Here is an 18592-nt window from a genome sequence, read left to right as displayed (position 1 = left end):
CCTGCTCTGCTCTTCAGCAGTAGTCTAGTCCAGGACCATTGCCAATATACAAGCATCTCCTCCAAAGCAAACCCCAGAAGGAAAAGATGCAGCAGTCTGGTTAACAAATACTGTCTCTTCTCCATAAAAATCTTTGGAAAACAGGCCCCAGATTTTAATACAGAAATGTTCCTTTGACCTGTAACCCTGTGTCAGAAGGAGAGCAGAGACATGCCCCTTTTCTGTGCCAGCATTCTCTTCCCCTTACAGTGCATCCCTTGGCTCCTGCTGGGGAGCACAACCCTCAACAGAGCCACAGGTACAGAAGTCTGTTCTGCAGAGCTGTGCATCAAAGAGACAGAGGTCCCAGCAAGGCACAGAGGGCAGAACAGGAGGCTGCATCCTAGCCTTGCACCACTGCATCCTGGACAAGTGGAGGTTTCTCTCGCCATTGCTTCTACAAGCCCCATAAGCAGCATCTTCTCTTTGGGCAGCCTAGCAGCTCAGCCCTTTCCCCCATGAGAGGGAGGGAGGCAGGAGAAGGGGGTGGGAGAAGGATCGCATAGATGTATCTGCTCCTGGCAGAACCCCACACCATGAGTTCAGACTTGGCTCTGTGTCCATCAGCAAAATCCAGAACTGGTCTTGCACTGGATGAATCCCTTGTTGACGGCCGCTGGCTCGGCAGCTCCATGTCTACTATTCAGAGCTCTCCCACGCGTGTACAGGTTCTGCGGCTGACCAGACAAGGGCATGTTTTTCAGCATCCTTCCCCCACTGGGAGCTGCTTCACCTTCTCGCGCTGAGTGAGCTCCCATCTTCCCTCCCCATGAAGTTTCAAAATCCAGCTGTGGAACTGCAATTCAATAACACAATGACTGAGGGATGTTTCTATGAGGGTATATCCTCCCACTGTGAGGCTTGCCAACCTCAGTCACTCCCCTCTGCTCACCAGGGCCCCTCTCTACCTCCCCTTTCTTGCCACCACCAGGCAGGCGTGGAGCGCTGTCTCCCTGTCTCACCTTTTCCAGGCTGGCCCTGTGTCCCACACTAATCAGCGTCATGCCCAGCTGAAGGCACACACGATACAGTTCATGCTCCACCTCTTCTGTGAGGGCACTGGTGGCTTCATCTAGCACTAAGAGAAAAGTAATGAGTGCCACAAATCCCCTCCCAACCAGTCATCTCCCCCTAGGCAAAAGAGCAGCAACTGCAGAGAACATTTCACATATTAACCTGAGTTCACCAAGAACATCTGGAGAAGCCCAAGGACTCTGATTTTCCTGTGGTACAGCTGCTGTCAGTCAACTGGGAAAGCTGCCCTTCCCCACAAGCCCTTGAATCCACCCAAGCCATGCCGTTCACCTCATTCCTCTCCCTCAACAGCTGCCAGCCACTGCCTCGTCCTCACTGTTGTGAAAGCCAAGATGCAACCTTCTCAAGGCAGGTGGTATGCAAGAGCACCAGGCTGAGCAGCAGCCTGTGCACCCCTCCCACCTGGAGCATCCAGGATGGCCTGAGGCACCTTCCTGTCAGTTAAGGGTAAATACTACAGATCTGGAGCAGATAAATATAATTTGGTTTACATCATGTCTACAGCTTTTAGTTTGCAATCCACAGGTTCCTTCTGCCCAGACAGCACTGAAACGCACCGCAGGCTTCAGGGGAAGAGAGGTACTTAGATGTGGCTACATGCTACCGACACTGGCTCTGTTCACCCACACCCACCCTGGCCCTCATGACAAGTCCTCCAACAGCCCCCGCCAGTCCCCAGCAGTCACTAGCAATCTATGTATGCAAAGGAATTAGCCCCATCTGCTAACGGGAGCTGCTTCTGTGATCTCTCAGGACCGTTTCTTCCACTGCTCCTTCACTTCTTTTGCTGCGTTACAGCTAAATTTCCCACATTCCATCCATAACCCTGCAGAGGTTCATGAGCTTCAGATATGGCAGCTGACGCCATGCTCCCTAGCATGCACACTTCTTTACATGGCAACCAGTGAGCATGCCGAGAGGGGGCTTCTTCAGGTGTCATCGGACCTGGACCAAGAATATTAATCACTAGTTCCCCAAGAAGAGAATGTTTTATATACAGCCTCTTGATTCACCACCCTCCACACAGATAATGAAATGTTTTCACCCTGAATCCTCTGTGTGCTACACTGGTAAAATAACAATGAAGATGCAGCATGTTCCTAGCAAAGAAGGGATTTCATAAGCTCTCTCTGTACCAGCTTCTCTTTACACCAAAGGCCTTTCCCACCCTCCCCCCCTTTTCTGTTGCAGTCATTCACTCACCCGCATATTTTGGCTGGAGGTAGAAGAGCCGTGCAAACGAGAGCCTCTGCATCTCCCCTGGGGACAGGATGTCATACCTGCAGCAGGGTTGAGATTCAAAATCTCCCTCAATAAAAAGAGCTCGTTTGCCAAAGAGCTTATGGTTGCTGATATTGGATACCCCAGCAAGCAACTGTCCCTGTGTGTCCCCCTCCATGCTGGGACTGGCTCTGCACCCCTGTGCACAGTCAGGTGCCTGCAGAGCAGCATGGCTGGTGATGACATTGATATTTGGGGCATGAAGGCTTTGCCCCTGTATACTGCCCACCTCCTACATGACACAGCTGGACACAGATATTCCTAAGTCCAGCAGCAATGTGCATCTGCTTAGACATGTTCCCCACCCGGAGGAATCACCCAAATTCACGCAGACAGCAAGCTCCCTTACCAGTTCCAGTCCACGTGCTTGTCCAGTCCTCCAGCCCTTGCCAGCAAATCAGTCTGCAGAGAGCACAGCAGACTTGTAAACACAGCCCCCAACCCTGTCAGCCCACGGCCCTGAGCATAACCACCCCCTTCCTGCTACTCTCTCTTTTCCCGCTTGAGCTGAAGTTGCTCTGTATCCCTCCTCCTCTGCCTGTCCCATGGACAGTCCTGCTCCCACCTGCAGACAATGTCCCTGCATGTGTCCAGCACAGAGTCATGCTGTTCTGCCACAAAACCTCATCCCTTCTTCCCTCGCTGGCAGCACCATCAAAGGCGGCAGCAGCACTACCAGGGACTCACCAGCCCAGCCAGCTCCAGGAATCGCACAATTCTCTCATCATCTGCAGACCCTAGGGGAGAAAGCAGTAAAGCATAAGCAGAGGCAATATGTGCTGAGGCCACAGCTGCAAGGAGTCGGTGGGGCAGGAGGGATGGATTGGAGGATCTCCTGACATCCAGTGTAGCTGACTCAACCACTTAACTATATCAGGTCCTCAGCTTTGGCACAGAGAGCTCCCAAAGAGTGACCTTCCTTAAAAATGTTAACCATGCCTGTGAGCAGCATGCCAGGATGTAGCTGGGCTCCACAGATACACCTGAGACTTGGCTCAGTCCATGGTCACAGATGGACACAGCCAGAACACAAGGATCCAGGCTTCAATTGCCAAGGCCCTGCCCACCAGCTGCTCTCTTATGGCTGACTGCCCACTGTACGCTGCAGGTGGTGGAGTCATGGGAGCAAGGCTCTGGTAACAGCCAGCAAAAGGATCCTATGTGGGATGGAAAAACCTCAGGGTGAACCAGATGTGGAACAGAACAGACACTTGAGCTGGTACAGTCAGCAGCTATGGAAGCTGAGCAGAAGTGCTGTGCATCAGCCATGGACCTCTCTGAAGCTGCTGAAGAGCCACAACAGTAGCTGACGGCTGCTGTTGCTCTCTGCAAGACCGTGACTCCCAAGAGTTTGAAAGCAGCACATAACACCGCTTTACTCAGACAGAAACTTAAACCTGGACATCTCCAAGCTGCAGCAGACCACATGTGGTCTCACTTGGGAAAAGGGCAGGGAAGAGAAAGGATCCATCTAGTCTGACCTTGACGGCATGCAAGGCCCTGGCGCATCATTTGAAAAAGAGGAACAGTGAAAGATGGAGGTGGATGGAAAATGAGATGAAGGCAAACATAGCTTGCCCAAAGGCAGGTTGTACCAGACAGATCAGATGTATCCCAACAGCAAGGTGCCTCAACACGTATCACATGTCTAGCACAACATGCAGAGCGTGGCCAGCTTGTCCTCATTGCATCAAGAGAATATGTTCTTATCCAGAGAATATGTTCCCTCGCAAATGGGAGGGAACACAGAGCTGACCTTAACCTACACTAAGGTAAATCTTCCAGGGAAAAGCAGAGGGCAACAAAAGCAAAATGGATGAGTGCTCCTGAAGGGGCATGGTAGGGAAGAAGCTGCACTATGTACAGGACAGGGAGTTGACACTGCTGGGTTGGCTAATTGCTCTAATGAATTTCCATTAAAATACCTGAAACTGGATAGATCTCCTTCAGGGGATAGATCACCTGTTTAACAAAGCAAAAGAAGCCATGTCAGAGGGAGCTGGACACAGTCCATGAGAGATGCAATGGCAGTGGCATGAACTCAGGCACGAGGGAAGGAGCAGCGACAGGCACCCTCCCTCTTGCAGGCCTTTCTGCAGCACACAGGTTTGCAAGGCACAGCTGGGAGCAGAACTGGGGACAGTAGAGGCAGCCCCTGGGCTCACCTGCTCACGCAGGCTTCCATCGGTGAAGAAGGGCCGCTGCGGCAGGAACACCACTCCCCGAGGGCCAAAGCAGGTCAGCATCTTGATGCTCCCTGCACAGAGACACACTCATGCCAAGCCTGCAGTGCCAGCCAACAATTACCCCCCACCCCCCCGCAGCCCTGCCCCAGGAAGTAACCAATAAATTCCAGAATAGGTGTATTTGCAACACAGGGCAAAGCAATGAGAGCCAGAGCAGAGCATGCAATAGAGATGGGTGGCTCCAATGCATCAGTGACACATTCACCATTACAAGGTGGCACTGGCCTTACAACCCCACAGAGCCACCTTCCAAACACAGGGCAGCCCTGGTTGAGAAAGAGAAGGCTGCAGTGAGCAGCAGTCCTTACCCTGCGTGCTCTCCCAGAGTCCCCCAAGGACCCTCAGGAGAGATGTCTTCCCTGTGCCAGTGTTCCCCACAATCATCACACTGTTTCCTTGTGAGATCCTGAGGCTCAAGTCCTTGATGAGCAGCTTGCCAGAGGATGGCACCGAGAGCGTCATTCGCTCCAGAAGGAAAGCTGTGTCCCTTGGCACTGGGTCCTCCCCAGAATGGCTGCTGGGCCACCACCAAGACAAAGGAGGAGAGATCTGGGGGTAAGCGATCATGCTGAGACCTCCTGTGCCTCTGTGACACCAGCTTTGCCCCATGCACCCCGGGAATGACAAATCACAGTAAGCACTGCCTGCTCCACCAACTGCATGCAACAGGCTGTGACACCAAGGGCCACCTCCACCCCATGACAGCCCCACACTCTGGCACGTAAGCTGCAAGCCAGCCAGTTGCTGAGAGGAGACTCACCCATCCAAATCCCAGCTGGCTTTGACTTCTGAGTAGCTGTTATTTTTTTTTCTGCCAAGGCTCAACAAGGTCTCCTGTAGTTCACCAATCCTAGACAAACAGGAGGTTGCATGAATGCCAGGGACAACTCCAGCAGCCTCCTCACAATATCCAAACTTGTCTATGCTTGCTCACAAGCAATTGTTTCTTATTTATTTAGCACAGACCTGGGCAGATTCTTGTCCCGCATTTCCCTTTCCTGCAGAGATCTGCCCGCAGAGCTCACCTGTGCGTGTAGCCAGCGACATCGGTCACAGTGCTGGAGAGATCTATGAGCTGGCTGAAGCAGCCAATAAGGTAGATGGAAACAAAGGCATTCTGGGGAGAAATCACATGCCAGAGGAAGGGTCAGCGCTGAGCTGGGGCACTGCCCCTTCCTCCATGGCTGCAAGGAGGCAGCCAAGGAGTCCAGACATTTGGCCATGTCAGCAGTCCCAGCAAGATGAAGGAGGGTTGGAGAAGTCACCCAGGGTGGTGGGAGTGAAGGAGAAGATGACCATGTTTGGATGGAGCAAGGCTTCCCTGCTCAGTATAGCAGTTTTTGCCAGGTGGACACATCTTCTGCCACCCAGGGATGGTGTCTGCAGAGTGCCTGCTGGCCAGCCCAGGGCCCAGCATGCTCACCCTGTCTAAGTCATGCAGATGCATGCCACCAGCCCTGCCCCAGCACCGTACATGGTTCAGAGCAGGGTGTCTCAGCCTGCAGTGCCCACTTAGCTATTTTTAGCTCTGCATTCTCTGTCACAAGCCAGTTTTGAGTATCTGGGAACAAGTCAGGTCAGGAAGGCAAATGCAAGCCAGCTCAGCCTCACAGGTGGCCAGGCTCACCACGTGCAGCAGCCCAGGGCATAACCTGGACCCGCAGCACTGTGTGGACCCAATCCCCACCCATACTGCTGAAAGCCAGAGGCTTTCTGACCCCCTGGTTTTTTTTAGACACAGAGGTCTGAGCTAGGAAATGCTTACGTAGATGTGTTCTTGACAGATCTCACCCCCAGGTTAATCACACACCAACTGGCTCCAAGCTCCCATTTCCAGGCCACCATGGGCAGAGACATTCTAAGCTGAAGGTCAATTGCTGCAGGTTATCCAGCCTCAGTGCCACCAGCCCCACATGCAACCTCCATCCTCAGTGCCCGCACACCCTCCACAATGGGGTCTGGGAGATCACCCTTAGCTCACCTTGCTGACAAGGGCGCTGAGCTCTGTTGGACTCAGGTCACCGTAGACCCCAGAAAAGATGGGAATGGCAATGATCACATAGCTCAGGATGCTGCCCAGGTAGTCAAAGGTGTTGATCCCAACTTGTCAGAAGCACATTGAGAGAAGACAGTGAGTTAGGGTGAGAACCTCTGTCCCAGCCAGGCTCAAGTGCAGCCCATGAGCCCAGTCAGAGGAAGACCCTTGGTCTTGCCTCAGCCCTTCACAATGCACCAGAGCAGAACCACCTGTTTCGCATGATAGCACAAGCACCACAGTGAAAATTCATTTCCCAAGCAAAGAGCACTTTGGGGCAGGCCCCTGAGCAGAGAAACATCATCCAGACACACAGCTCAGGAACCACTATGGGGCAAAAGCCACTTTGCCTGCTTGTTTCTACTCTGCAGGGGCCTGGATAACTCACAAGAAAGAGGAGGGAGGGCAAAAAGGAAGCTCTGGGGCACGATGGTTGGCTGTGAAGTCTGTCTTGAAGCACAGGAGAGGCAGAAAGACTTAAGACCCCAAACTCCCACAGATACAGCTGTGTTCAGGGCTCTCCCTCCCTTTAAGCTGCTCAGAAGATCATTATGCTGGTGAGATGAGGAAGAGCTGTCTTGATAGTGGTCATTTAATGCCCAAACCTGGACCAGAGACAAAGGCAGAAGGGAGATTTTTCCAGGGACAACTATGCTCAAGGGACAGGCTCTATAGGAAAGAAGTTTCCACAGCTCCCAACCACACATACAGAGTCTTCTCCTTCCCCAAAGCTCAAGTCCTTCCCTCTCTTCTTGGCCATTAAACACCTGCCCCATAAAAAGCACAGTTTTCTGCAGATTCCCCTTTTGGGGCCTGCATTTTCTGACTTCACTGGGTCCTCCACAACTTTGCTCTCCGAGGCTTTTTCACAACAGGATTCCCATTTAGGACTGCAGGAGGCACCTTCTGTTCACCCTCAAGGCTTTCACGGTCCAGCAAGAGGCGGGAGAGGAAAACCCAGCACTGCTGCTCTAGCAGGAGGGTTCCCAAGCCTGTGGACCACCGCAATGGAGCTACCACATGCCCCACTTTGCACCCCAAACTACCCACTCACTGTATAGCCACAGCTCCTTCCCTATCAGCTCCCTCTGGGTCTGCAGCAGGCTCTGCAGCCTCCAGTCCGTGCGCATGTGCTCCACTCGCCCGGCCCTGTAAAATAAGATTGCAACATGCCACAGACATCCCACGAGCACCACAATGAGGTCAAAGCATGGGCTTTAGGACTGAGACTTGCAAAGCGTCTGGCACCTTAGCCTCCAAGCAACAAGCTCTTGGTTGAGCAGGAACTGAACAGCCAAGAGCGCCTTCCTGAAGAGCTTCACCAAGAAACTCTGGCAGCAACAAACAACCCTGCAAATCTCTCCCAGAGCCTGTGGATGCTGCTGTTGCACACAGGAGAAGGTGAGGCAAGGCCAGACACTGTCAGCGAGGCCTCAGCCTGGAACAATGTACACCCAAGGTCACACACGCTTTCCAAGCAGAGCCTGGTCAGAAGAGAGGGACAACACTGCTACACAGCTGGAGCCAGGAAGGAGAGGGCAGGGTTGAGTCCAGAAGGTGACAGCAAGGCAACACCACTGCATGGCCAGCAGCCCCAGTCCACCTCCTCCCGTTCCCCACCCCAGAGGAGTGGGACACAGACATGCCCCAGTCACTGCAGCCCCCAGCGTGGGTGACCCCAGCCCCACAGGCCCCCCCTTTCCCAGGGCTGTCTCCGCAGGCACCAGGGGGTCGCCCACCACCTGAGCTAGCAGCAACGCTCCCACGGCCAGGCTGAGCCAGTAGCAAGGAGGCACATCTCGGCTCTAAACCACCACCTTCAGCAAGCATGGCAGCTCCTTCTGCTCCTTTGCAAGGGCTGGCCTGCCCTCAGGTGGCAAAATGCAGACAGAGCTCCACATCTCACTCCAGGCTCCCACCTGCCACAGCAGCTATTCCCCCTGCACCCAACACATGCTTGTGCCCAGCACACACACCCACACTCCCACCACGGTCCATGCAAGGGGGGAGTCACTAGGGCCAGAGCAGATAGGGCCAGGAGCTGCACAAAAAAAATACAAATTAGGATTTTTGAAGAGTCAGTTCTAAAGATTCTTGGTTCTTAGAAAAACACATTTTCTTTCTCAAAAATACATCCAGTTAGACTGCAGTTTGGCATTACTGCCTCACAGCCCATTTCAGGTAACCACTGAGCTGCAGTCTTTGCTGCTGAGTATTTGGAAAGGACAAAGCCTTGGAAACAATGAGTTAAAAGCAAGGAAGGCACTGGCAACCAGAGCTATTATTTCTTTTGCAGACGGACAGATTGCTGTAAAGGTTTCAGCTTTTCCTCCCATTCAGTTCACTTTTAAAGCAAGTTTGCCAAAGGCTTAGAAACACAGAAAGAAGTAAAAAGGTGACAGTGCTCAGGTTTTGTTTCTTCGTTTACCAAAACGATCATTAGGCAGGTGCAAGAGGACAAGATCTAACCAACAGCTTCTACAAGCTAGAAGTCTGGCAATCAAAACCAGCCACTCGCCACGTGTTCCTCCTCTTGCAGAATTCTAGGAATGCAACCTTTTTAAAAATTCCTTTATTTTTAATTAAGATTCATACCATGAAAATGCCTCATTTTGTGCAATTCAATTAAATTCTAGCTTCCCACCAAGTGAAGCTTTTCTATATAATGAACTGTACTGAAGTTAATACACTCCATTTTCTGGTATAATAATTCACTTTCCATTTTCTACTTAGTAATAGAATAAAAAACTTCAAAATTGTGAGGAAAAGTACTGCAGCTTAACGAAGGGCACATAATTAGACTATCTTCTCCATTAAGAAAAATTATCATCAACCAATAAGAATCAACCAGTCCACAAAGAAATAACTCAAACTCGCCAATGCAAACCAAGACTGATTTCAGTTATTTAAATCAGAGTTTCATGCCTGTCAATATAAATATTTATGGAATTGGTTATTTTGAATCAAACCACTTTGGGGACAGCACCACAACACTTGAAATGCTCAGTCATTACAGCATGAAGGAACCAAATACAGATCACAAGCAGGGAAGACCAGAGACAGGACAGCTGCTGCTTGCTTAAATTCCTGGGAGAAGTGTGATTTTACAACATGCAGGGCTACGGCAGACACTTGACAAGAGAGGAGCAACGACCTCCTCCCACCAACCAGGCACCCCAGCACAAGCTACAGTAAAATCGTGGCCCTTTTTCTGGGTTCTAGCCATTTCTGTGAAACACCTTAAAGGCTCCAAGCAACAGCTCGACAGACTTCAGGGCATCACTAAGAGGGGAGGTGCTGCCAGGCTCCCAACTGTGCGCTCAGCTCTGGGGTAAACAACACTGAGCAAACTCACAGAGTAGCAGTACAGTGTTGAGAGAGTCAGAGCACAGACTGACCTAGAGGAGCAACAGAGGTAAGGAGGCCAGGCAACAGCTAGCACATCCACAGAAGACATGCAGGTTAGCAGCAGCAGGATGGGCCCAGAAGCAACCTGCAACAAGTCCCTGGGGGAACATCCTGACAAGATGCAATGAGACCTTGAGCAATCTTTCAGGTAAGGACCTGGCAAAACATCAGAAATGGTCTCTAAGCCAGCACCAAATCTGTATCAGGCCTCTGGGGATGTCAGAAGGGAGGCAGAGAAAAAATAGTTGTCTCCAGCTGCTGTGGAGTATTTCTGCAGATGATGTGCAGAATGCAAAGGAGAACAGAACGTCAGAGCTGTACGATACTTCAGCATGACAGAGGGGACAGAAAGCTCCGGCTGCAGCAACAGGACTTGGACTCCTCTGTGATACATGAATACAACAAGGATGCCCTGAGCTGGGAGGATCCTTACAAGGACGTAAAGAAATGAATGCTACTAACCTGTAGAAAGCAGCTGGTTCCGCATTGACACGAATCTGCATGTGCTTGAACCTGCACAACCCAAAGAAACATCATCAGTATTGTGCACAAATGCCCAGCGAATTATGTAGCCAACATCCTTGCTAAAGGAAACTTGTCTTGCATCTGACAGAGCACTGATATGAGGCATCTCTTGACAGAAATACTCAGTAAGCTCAAAAAGGCACCAGAGACCAAGGCTTAGCACAAGATGACATAATTCTGTGCCAGCTCAGTGGTGCATCGGTTTAGTATCCTGTTCTCTGTGCACATCTTCTCAGCCCTTGGGCCTCCCGTTTGCTAGCCCAGCATCTCCACCATACAGAATCACCACAGCCAACTGGCCTGGTCTGGGCTCCCTGTGCCACACCAGCTTCTGCTGCTGTCCCTGGATGCCCTGAGCCCCAGGGAAAGCTGCAAAGCTGCCTGCCACACACCCAGCCAACCCTGCAGGGGAAGGGGAGGGGACGAGTTACAGAGCATATGGAAAGACTGTGCTGTTTTGGGCACTTCATAAAGATGGTGGTGAAGCAGAAACCTGATTTCTGTCAGTAGATGCAGTTCACTGAACTTGCATCTGTACCCAAGGAAGCTCCATGTGCAGTTTTCTTGAACACATCCAACGCCCTAGCAGAGGCACCAGCAACAGCAATGACCAGGCAAGCAGCCTGGAGACTGAACCAGGATACTGAAGCAAGGGCACTGCCTGCCATGACACAGGGCAGTGAAAGGGGTGGTGGGGGCTCAGTACACGGACTTTGGGGCAGCGCTGTGCAGATAGGTTTCTCTGACTGTGGGCAAAGTCATGGACAAGAGAAGTAGCTGCGTACACAGCACTGAACAGGGACAAAAATGCAGCTTTAGCAGGAGCTGCCAAGAGGCAGTGAAAACACTGCCCTGCTGGGACTCACCTGAAATCCCCCTCCAGTTTTTCCTGCTGCACAAGTTTAGACACAATTGGGCTCATCAATACTTTGTTGACAATTGTCCCAATGATGAAATACCCAAAGATGCTCACCGGGCCTAGCCAGCCTGTGCTACAGAGGAGAAGGAGAGGTCAGCTAATAATCCAAGCAAAAGTACACCCTAGCACCCTTGGGCTCAAGCAGTCAGAGCCCTCAACTGTCACCTCTCTTGGCTTTCACAGAGGTCTGGAGGCCAGCACTGCACACTCCAGCATCCCCAAGGCAGAACTGCCTTTGCAGTGCAGAGACTGCTCACCCATACGTACAAGTGTTCCTCTGGTGAGTTGTAACATGGGTGCCAGGCTTCAAAAAAGAGCATAAGAAAGAGGTGTGAAAGCAGGGCCAGTACGGGTCCTTACCTGTGGAAGCACTGGTACGTGTAGTAGGCCAGCGTGAAGGGTGAGATGATGAGTTTTCTGGCCATGGAGCTGAGCTGCCTGCAGAACCTCTCCACATCCTGGCTGATGCGCTGGTCCCTGCTCAACACAAAGAGCCACAGATGCTGTTAAAGCCCAGGAGCGAGAACCAGTACTAACTCCCTAACAGAGTACAAGCCAGGCTGTTTCATTGCCTGAACTTAGAACAGGGTGCAAGTGAACAACCCTGCCTGGGAGGGACCTGCAGCTGTGACTCCTGTTCCCCCATAGGAGACAATTTCCATGGCCCAGGAGGACCCACCCAAGGGCCTTCCTGGCACCCAGGAAGAACAGCTCCTTCTGTTACTTTCACCCTGTTCCTTGTATTAACCCCTTGTTCCATGTGCAACATTGCTCAACTCTGTGCTAAAGGTCTCTGCATCCTTGTCCTTTACTCCTCTCCTGGACCCACCCCCGTACTACCAAAAACTACTGACTCTCCCCCAAACCTTCAGTACTTGTGCTGCATCTCAGGCATCAGAGCCACAAGGACTGGCTAGGGCACAGGCCAGGCCTTCACCAGCTGTTGGACATTTGCAAACGCTTCCATCAAAGCCAACCCTTCCACAGTAGCTGGTCCGTTCACTCTACATGGAGTGCGCTCCAGTCCCTTTGCTGCAAGGAAGAAAGTGCTTCCACCCACCTCCATCCCACAAGAGCAGGCAGCAGCGCACCCCATCGGCAGCAGGCACATGGGTGACAGACCCTCAAGTCCCGTCTGGCCCACTGCTGAGCAGGAGTTGCATTTGGGGTAACTAGAAAGGATTTCAGCATATTTACTCCCTTGGCACCTCATCTGTCCAGAACACGTGGATGAGGGCTTCAGTCTGATGCTCTAAGCACAGATGGAAAGGCCACAACTGTGAATGTTAGAGTCCAGAATGAAGCACAAGACTGGACTCCCGCTTAGACATCAGTGCAGATACAACCACAGGGACATTCCTCTCTCAACTCTTTTTACAGTCCTGGAACAGCAATGGATTTAATTTTGGGGCAGCTCTCACCCTGACTGACCTTACAGTCATCATTTTTCCTTTTCCTCAGACTGTAATTGTTCCCATAAAGTTATAATTTAAGTCATACTATAGACTCATGGCAGAATATTGCTTTTTATGAGCTATTAAGCAACATGTAATGATAACACATAAACATCAACTCAAATGCCCTGCTAAGAGCTGCAAGTGTTTGTATGCCACTCATAACCCACTCTTCATTCCTTCTAGATGGATGACACCATGCATCTAACACTCAGTTTGTTTTGCACTGCATAATGGAGGTCACTTCATTGCTCTAGTTCATTCTCTAAGTACCCGGTGCAGGGAAAAAATTCTTACCAAGGAACTGCAAGATAAAGAAAATATTTGTAGTGGCACCAAAAAAGACACTGAACAATAAGATTGGATGTTTGAGCAGAAGCAAGGTGGTAATGAAAAATACTCTGCAGCAATCCCACACATTTGGTCTGCTGAGGTCAGGAGAGCTGGCTCCATCACTGCAGAGCAGACTGACCCAGTTATCTCATGCATTTCACTGCACAATGTGAGCACACTCCCTGGTTAAAAATAAACCTAAGCAGGATAGTTGAGCAGGATAGTCAATGTGGAGAGGGGCCTCTGTCCTCCCCTTCCCCACCCCACCCCACCCCCACCAAAGGAAAAGACAGGCATGCAGAAGCTTCTAGCTGTGGCCAATGTGCTACACTTCCTGGGAAGCACTGCATGCCTTGGTGACAGGCATGGCTTTTTAACCTCTCCTTGCAACTCCATACAACTGCAAAACACTACCAGAAATGAACATTTAACTAGGGTGGGAGTAACCCCATCAGGGGCTGGAAAGTGCATCAACATCATGAAGCTGTGATTTCACGTTTGGCAGTAGGGCTGTTTGACCCAAGCTAAGACCTCTCCTTGCTTGCTGCACCCCTGGCGCACAGCTGATTGCTCTTACTCGGGCTGTGTCCTAGCACTAGGCCAGCAGAAGCAGCCAGGGAACGCATCTGGCTGAAAAATGATACAGACAAAAAAACATCTGAGATACCCAGCACGATTCCATTCTGCAGCCACACAAACCACACTGTGCAACAAAGAGGCAAGGACAGGCAGCCAGGAACACTGGGCAGCAGAAGCACGGCAGCTGTTTCAGTTCCTTGAGGTCACCACTATGGACAACAGTTAGGAGTCCCTGCAAGACAGCCATTTCTCACAGGGACCTCAGGCCCGGTCTCCTCTGGTACCATCAACGTGTGACCAGAAGCGTCCCCTCCAGGGCAGGAGAGCTTAAAGTCTCAAAACAACTGTATAAAGCCACATAATTTGGAAGAAGTCATCCCCTGCTTTCTAGTTTTTCAGCAAGTATTTAATAACAACTTCTTTAAATTCTGGAGGGGAAAAAAAGCCTCTACCTCTTACATGATATCTAATGTAGGATCTTTAATACTTCAGAGTGAATAACTACAACAGCAGTGTCCAGCAAGGACAGGCTGGAAGGCCAGGGTCAGCACGCAGTTGTGAGGAAGGAAGGCGTTCAACCTTCGCTGCACAGCCCGGGTTAGATCAGCAGCTCTGCAGTAAGCACGACAGTGCACAAAGCAAACTGGAAGGGGATCTCGAGGTGGGCTGAGATAAGCAAGGAGGGACTGAATGCTCCTCCTTCTCTCATATTTCAAGTCACCTCTGACATTTCCTTCCTAGGAACAGGAAAGGTGGCCCTCATACAGTGCAAAACAAAGCCCTTCCTGGATGTAGCTCCCATGGGTTATTGAAACCACTAAAAACCCAACTAAAAAAGAACTGTGTTCAGCTGGAAGCTCTGGTGGTTGAAGTTCAAACAGAACAACAGGGACTGTCCTAACACACTGGCTGCGTGAAGGCAGGGAGAGGCGGTGCTCTCTGACTCCAGCCAGGCCCTTTGCAACATCACACTGAGTGTCAAGGGTTGAGTCTGCAGACGGCATGTTTTATAGCAGCACTAGTTCCCTGTTCTGCTGGGCCTCCATTTGCCTCGCAACAGAAACATCCTACTCCTAAAACCATCTCATGACCAGCAGTCATGGGAGATCCCAGCAACAGGCACCACCTCCCACCCAGGGCAGAAAAGGCTATTTGTGCCCAGATGGCAAATGCTTCTAGGGCTCAAGCCCCTACCCAGAGAGACAGAGAAGTCAGGAAAAGCTGCAGAGCAGCCCAGGAGAAGCCAAGCAAGAGGCTGAGAGAAGCCACAAGCAGCCTACGGGTTATCGATGTCCTCGCGCAGCACGTGCAGGCTGTAGTAGACCTGGCCTTGGAAGTAGCAGCTGTGGAGGTATTCGGTGAGGGATTTCCTCCAGCTCACGTACATCATGTTGCAGATAAACTGGTCGAAGCTCTTTAGCTGGAATGAGGGCAAGGAGACAGACGGGAAAAGATGAGCGAGAAGAACAAGCATTTCCTCAAATGAAATAAAAACTAACAGTTCGTACCAGTGATCTGTCCCACAGGTAGCTACCTAACGGGGCAAGGGCAGACCTCAATCCTTCGGCACCAGGATCACGCCGGGGGCCCGGGGCAGCTTTCCCTTTCCCTCCCAAGACACGGGAGCCTCTGGCCTGCCTTACCGTGGAGTTCGCTACGATCAGAGTCAGGGCAACGGCAGTCAGCGTTTTGAACCCGGAGAAGTCCTTGTTCCCCAGGACCTCATAGTACCGGCTGGGGATGACGCCGACCTGGTAAATGACCAGCTGCTCTGGAGGAGAGAGGCAAGCGCGGGCGGGACATGAAGGCCGGCGGTGGCACGGCAAAAGGCGGGGGGGAGCACGGGGGAACGGGGAGCAGACGCGGGGTGCGGCCCCCCCTCCCCACCACCCCAGGCTCACCCAGCAAGGCGACGCCGAGCAGCGTCAGGAACATCAGGGCGCTGGGGGAGGGCCAGCCGGGGAAGAGCACGGCCTGCAGCCGCAGGAAGCGCCGCAGGAACAGCCCGTCCAGCCGGGGGCCAGGCCTGCAACGGAGGAAGACGCGGGGGCCGGCACTCAGCTCTCGGGGGTGCCCACCTCCCCTCCGACCCGCCGAGGCACCCCCGAGCCCGGCCCCCCTCCTCACCGGCCGCCGGCCCCGGCTCCACCCGCCCCGGCGCTGCCTCCCGCCATCAGCACCCGGCCGGACACGGGCGGGCAGGCGAGGCCCGGGCCCCGCCCCCGAGGGCGCTACGACATGAATATTCATCACCTCGCCTCGCCGTCCATCAGCTCCGCGCCCCCCTGCCCCCGGGCAGGGGCGCCCGCCGCCGCTCCCCCCGAACGCTTCCGGCTGCGGCGTCACCACAGAGATCCCGTCCTCGCCCACAGGCGACCGAGCGGCAGCGCCCCCTGGCGAGGCGCCGCGCTGCCCGCGGGACACAGCGCCCCCTGGCGGCGCCGGGCGGAGGAGGGGGGGAGCGGCCGGCCCCGGCCGGCCCCGTGGCCTACCCAGGCAGCCGCGGGGTCCGGCGGGAGCTCCCGGGGCCGCGGGCCGTGCTCGCGTCCCTCGTCGCCTCCTCGCCGCCTGCCTGCCTGCCTGCTTGCACAGCCGGTCCGCTGGCTGAGCTGCGGCGCGGTGTCCCGGCCGCCCGCGCTGGGCGCCAGCCGGGGCAGAGGCCCAGAGGCCGTGGCTTGGCAGGGCCGTGGCTGCCGGGCCGGCTCCAGGGCCGAGCCGCGTCCCGGCTGCCACGGGCTGCGAGGCCGGAGAAACAGGGCACTGCCGCCCCTCCTCCTGAGGAAGGAGCTGGACAAGGGCGAGCTGCTCCTTCTGGGGACCCCAGAGGCTGAGGGATGGTCCCCGTGGGCAGCAGGCATTGCCCGCTTGTCACGGGGGACGTGGGAAAGCAGGGCTGAGCCCGGCACGTTTGGGTCATTTTGGGGCGGGCAGTGAGGTTTCGGGTTGCTTCAAAAGGACGCGCAATTTGTGGTGGCCGCTGTCTGCGGGGGATTTCTCAAGCTGGGACCTCGGTATAAGGCAGCGACCCCCGGTGTGACGGTGAATGGCAGTGTGTGCTCCCCGCTGTCTTGCGCCGACGGGAGCGGGGCAGTGCGAAACTGCGGGCGGGGGGAGGGAGGGACTTCGAGAAAGCAGCAATGGGCTGTGTCAGTGAATTCACCCTCTCTGGCTTCTCAGTGATCCCAAGTTTAATACAGAAACCAACTATTTTTTTTCCAGATTCGGGTAGTCGCCCGAACTCTGGGTTATGAAATGTTTCAGCACAAGTAAGTTTCTGGACAAGTCTGATGATAAGAGGTGAGGGATCCTACGAGCTGGAGTCCCTTCCTTCCTTGTGCATCTCTCACACCTACCGTCCTGTCGATACCGTTTCTTCTGCAGAGCTTCTGCAGAAGGGGGTCCCTCTTCTCATACGCCAGGTAGCTTCATTCTCTTGGCAGTTTCTTGCCTCCCAGCCCTCTTTGTCTTCCCTCATCCTCATCTGCCTCGTCTTTGCTCTGCTGCTACCTGCTCAGGGGTCCAGACACTTCAAAAGACAAAATCAGAATATATGTGCTCAGGGATGAAAAAAGATGCATCAGTCCGTTTTCTCAGCAAACGGCCCTGTCCCTAAGCAGTGTCCCTTTCTCCTTGCCCTCATCTCCCTTCTCTCAGCTCTTTTACTGCTGGAATTCACAATGCTATCAGTCATACCTAAAGGTTAAGCTCCAGAGGGCAGAGATCAGCCCTCTGAAAACCTGGCCTCAGCGATGACTAATTTTTATGTTAAAAGGATCGGGTTTTTTCTCAGCTGTTGCATCAGACCTGGGTGACGGTTGCTCCTAGGCAGTCACATCCTTTCACGATGCAGTATTGCAGCTGTGGCAATTGTGTGTGTCACCTTGTCAGTAGTTACCGGGACTGAACTGACTCCTTTGCTCCCTCGCCCACCTTATGGTGAGGGGATATTCCTCCCCTTCCCTGCTGATGAAATGGCTTCCCAGCACCGAGGGAGTCAGGGGATCTGACACAGAGATGAGATGGCCATAACTGTCTGCCCCAAACCCTTCCTCCTACCTCCTCCTCCTCCCTGCCCTTTGTCCTGTCCCTGTCACCCCACGACCACCACCTGATAAAGCACATGCTGTGAGCTCGCTTTAGTGAATCAGCTCTAGGATTGTTCCTGGGACCCCTCCTAAGGCAGCCAAGATCAAGAACAAAAGAGAAGTGCCTTCTCGGTGCCTCTCCATCCCCCCGCCGAGGCTGTGCCCTAGACACTCAGAGCTGCTCTCAGCACCGAAACATTTACATCTTTTACAGCACTCTGGCTCTACTTCTCACGTTTCTCCCCCAGCAAACACCATGGCCATTTCAGAGTGTGCCTGGGGGCAGGGCTTGGGAAAGGACTGGGGAATCACAACTTGAGCAGGGTTGTATAGCTCTGTTTACACTGCAGGGCCATATCTCAGCTCCCTGACTAGCTACAGACCCAAGAGAAACCCCCTCCGCATTGCTAACCATCACTAAACAGTCTGCCTTGGATCCAGGGAAGGGAGAGACGGGCACGGCTTGCTAAGTCCTGGGCTCCCTGTGGCAGTGCAAGTTAATTCCTTGTGGTGTTTAACCTCAGCCCCATCTGCTCCTGCTTGCTAGGTGTGAAACATCCCATCCCCCTTCCTCCCCTGCCTGCTGTCCGATGCATTTTCCCCCTGGCCGGGACCGATGGGGGAAGCCCCCGTCCAGATCCTCCCGCACCCCC

At 53.2% G+C, this 18592-nt stretch overlaps 1 protein-coding gene across 14 annotated transcripts; it reads right to left on the bottom strand.

The window, feature by feature from the left end:
* Positions 1-130: 130 nt before the first annotated feature.
* On the bottom strand, positions 131-16226 carry ABCD4 (ATP binding cassette subfamily D member 4). Of its 14 annotated transcripts, none has more exons than XM_069783896.1 (19): positions 16108-16226; positions 15756-15880; positions 15363-15625; positions 15135-15274; positions 11849-11965; positions 11436-11561; positions 10507-10557; positions 7691-7785; positions 6583-6704; positions 5627-5718; positions 5362-5451; positions 4910-5118; positions 4521-4612; positions 4281-4317; positions 3043-3092; positions 2705-2757; positions 2278-2354; positions 1002-1117; positions 131-835 (listed from the first exon to the last, which is right to left on the bottom strand). In XM_069783896.1, the coding sequence occupies exons 1-19, from the start codon at positions 16122-16124 to the stop codon at positions 740-742; spliced, it is 1968 nt and encodes a 655-aa protein (XP_069639997.1). In that variant the 5' UTR covers positions 16125-16226; the 3' UTR covers positions 131-739. The 14 variants fall into 14 exon arrangements, 13 of the variants coding, with proteins under 13 accessions (XP_069639997.1, XP_069639995.1, XP_069639996.1 ...); XM_069783894.1 differs by having other exon boundaries at positions 15982-16118; XM_069783895.1 differs by having other exon boundaries at positions 4910-5115; positions 15982-16118.
* Between the last annotated feature and the right edge of the window lie 2366 nt (positions 16227-18592).

The sequence above is a fragment of the Haliaeetus albicilla genome, chromosome 5 (genome assembly GCF_947461875.1).
Source record: "Haliaeetus albicilla chromosome 5, bHalAlb1.1, whole genome shotgun sequence".
Classification (NCBI taxonomy): Eukaryota; Metazoa; Chordata; class Aves; order Accipitriformes; family Accipitridae; genus Haliaeetus; species Haliaeetus albicilla.
Note: the sequence above shows the minus strand (reverse complement) of the source record. Positions and strands in the feature narration are given on the sequence as shown.

What these genes read in the sequence shown, in the direction of transcription:
- ABCD4 (XM_069783894.1), bottom strand. Translation starts at nt 16,028, where the DNA reads ATGGCGGGAGGCAGCGCCGGGGCGGGTGGAGCCGGGGCCGGCGGCCG. An exon ending in CCTCCAGCCAAAATATGCGG is followed by an intron (nt 1,118 to 2,277) that starts GTGAGTGAATGA and finishes CTTTTCTCTTAG; the next exon opens with TGCTAGATGAAGCCACCAGT. An exon ending in ACAGGGCCAGCCTGGAAAAG is followed by an intron (nt 836 to 1,001) that starts GTGAGACAGGGA and finishes ATTGAATTGCAG; the next exon opens with TTCCACAGCTGGATTTTGAA.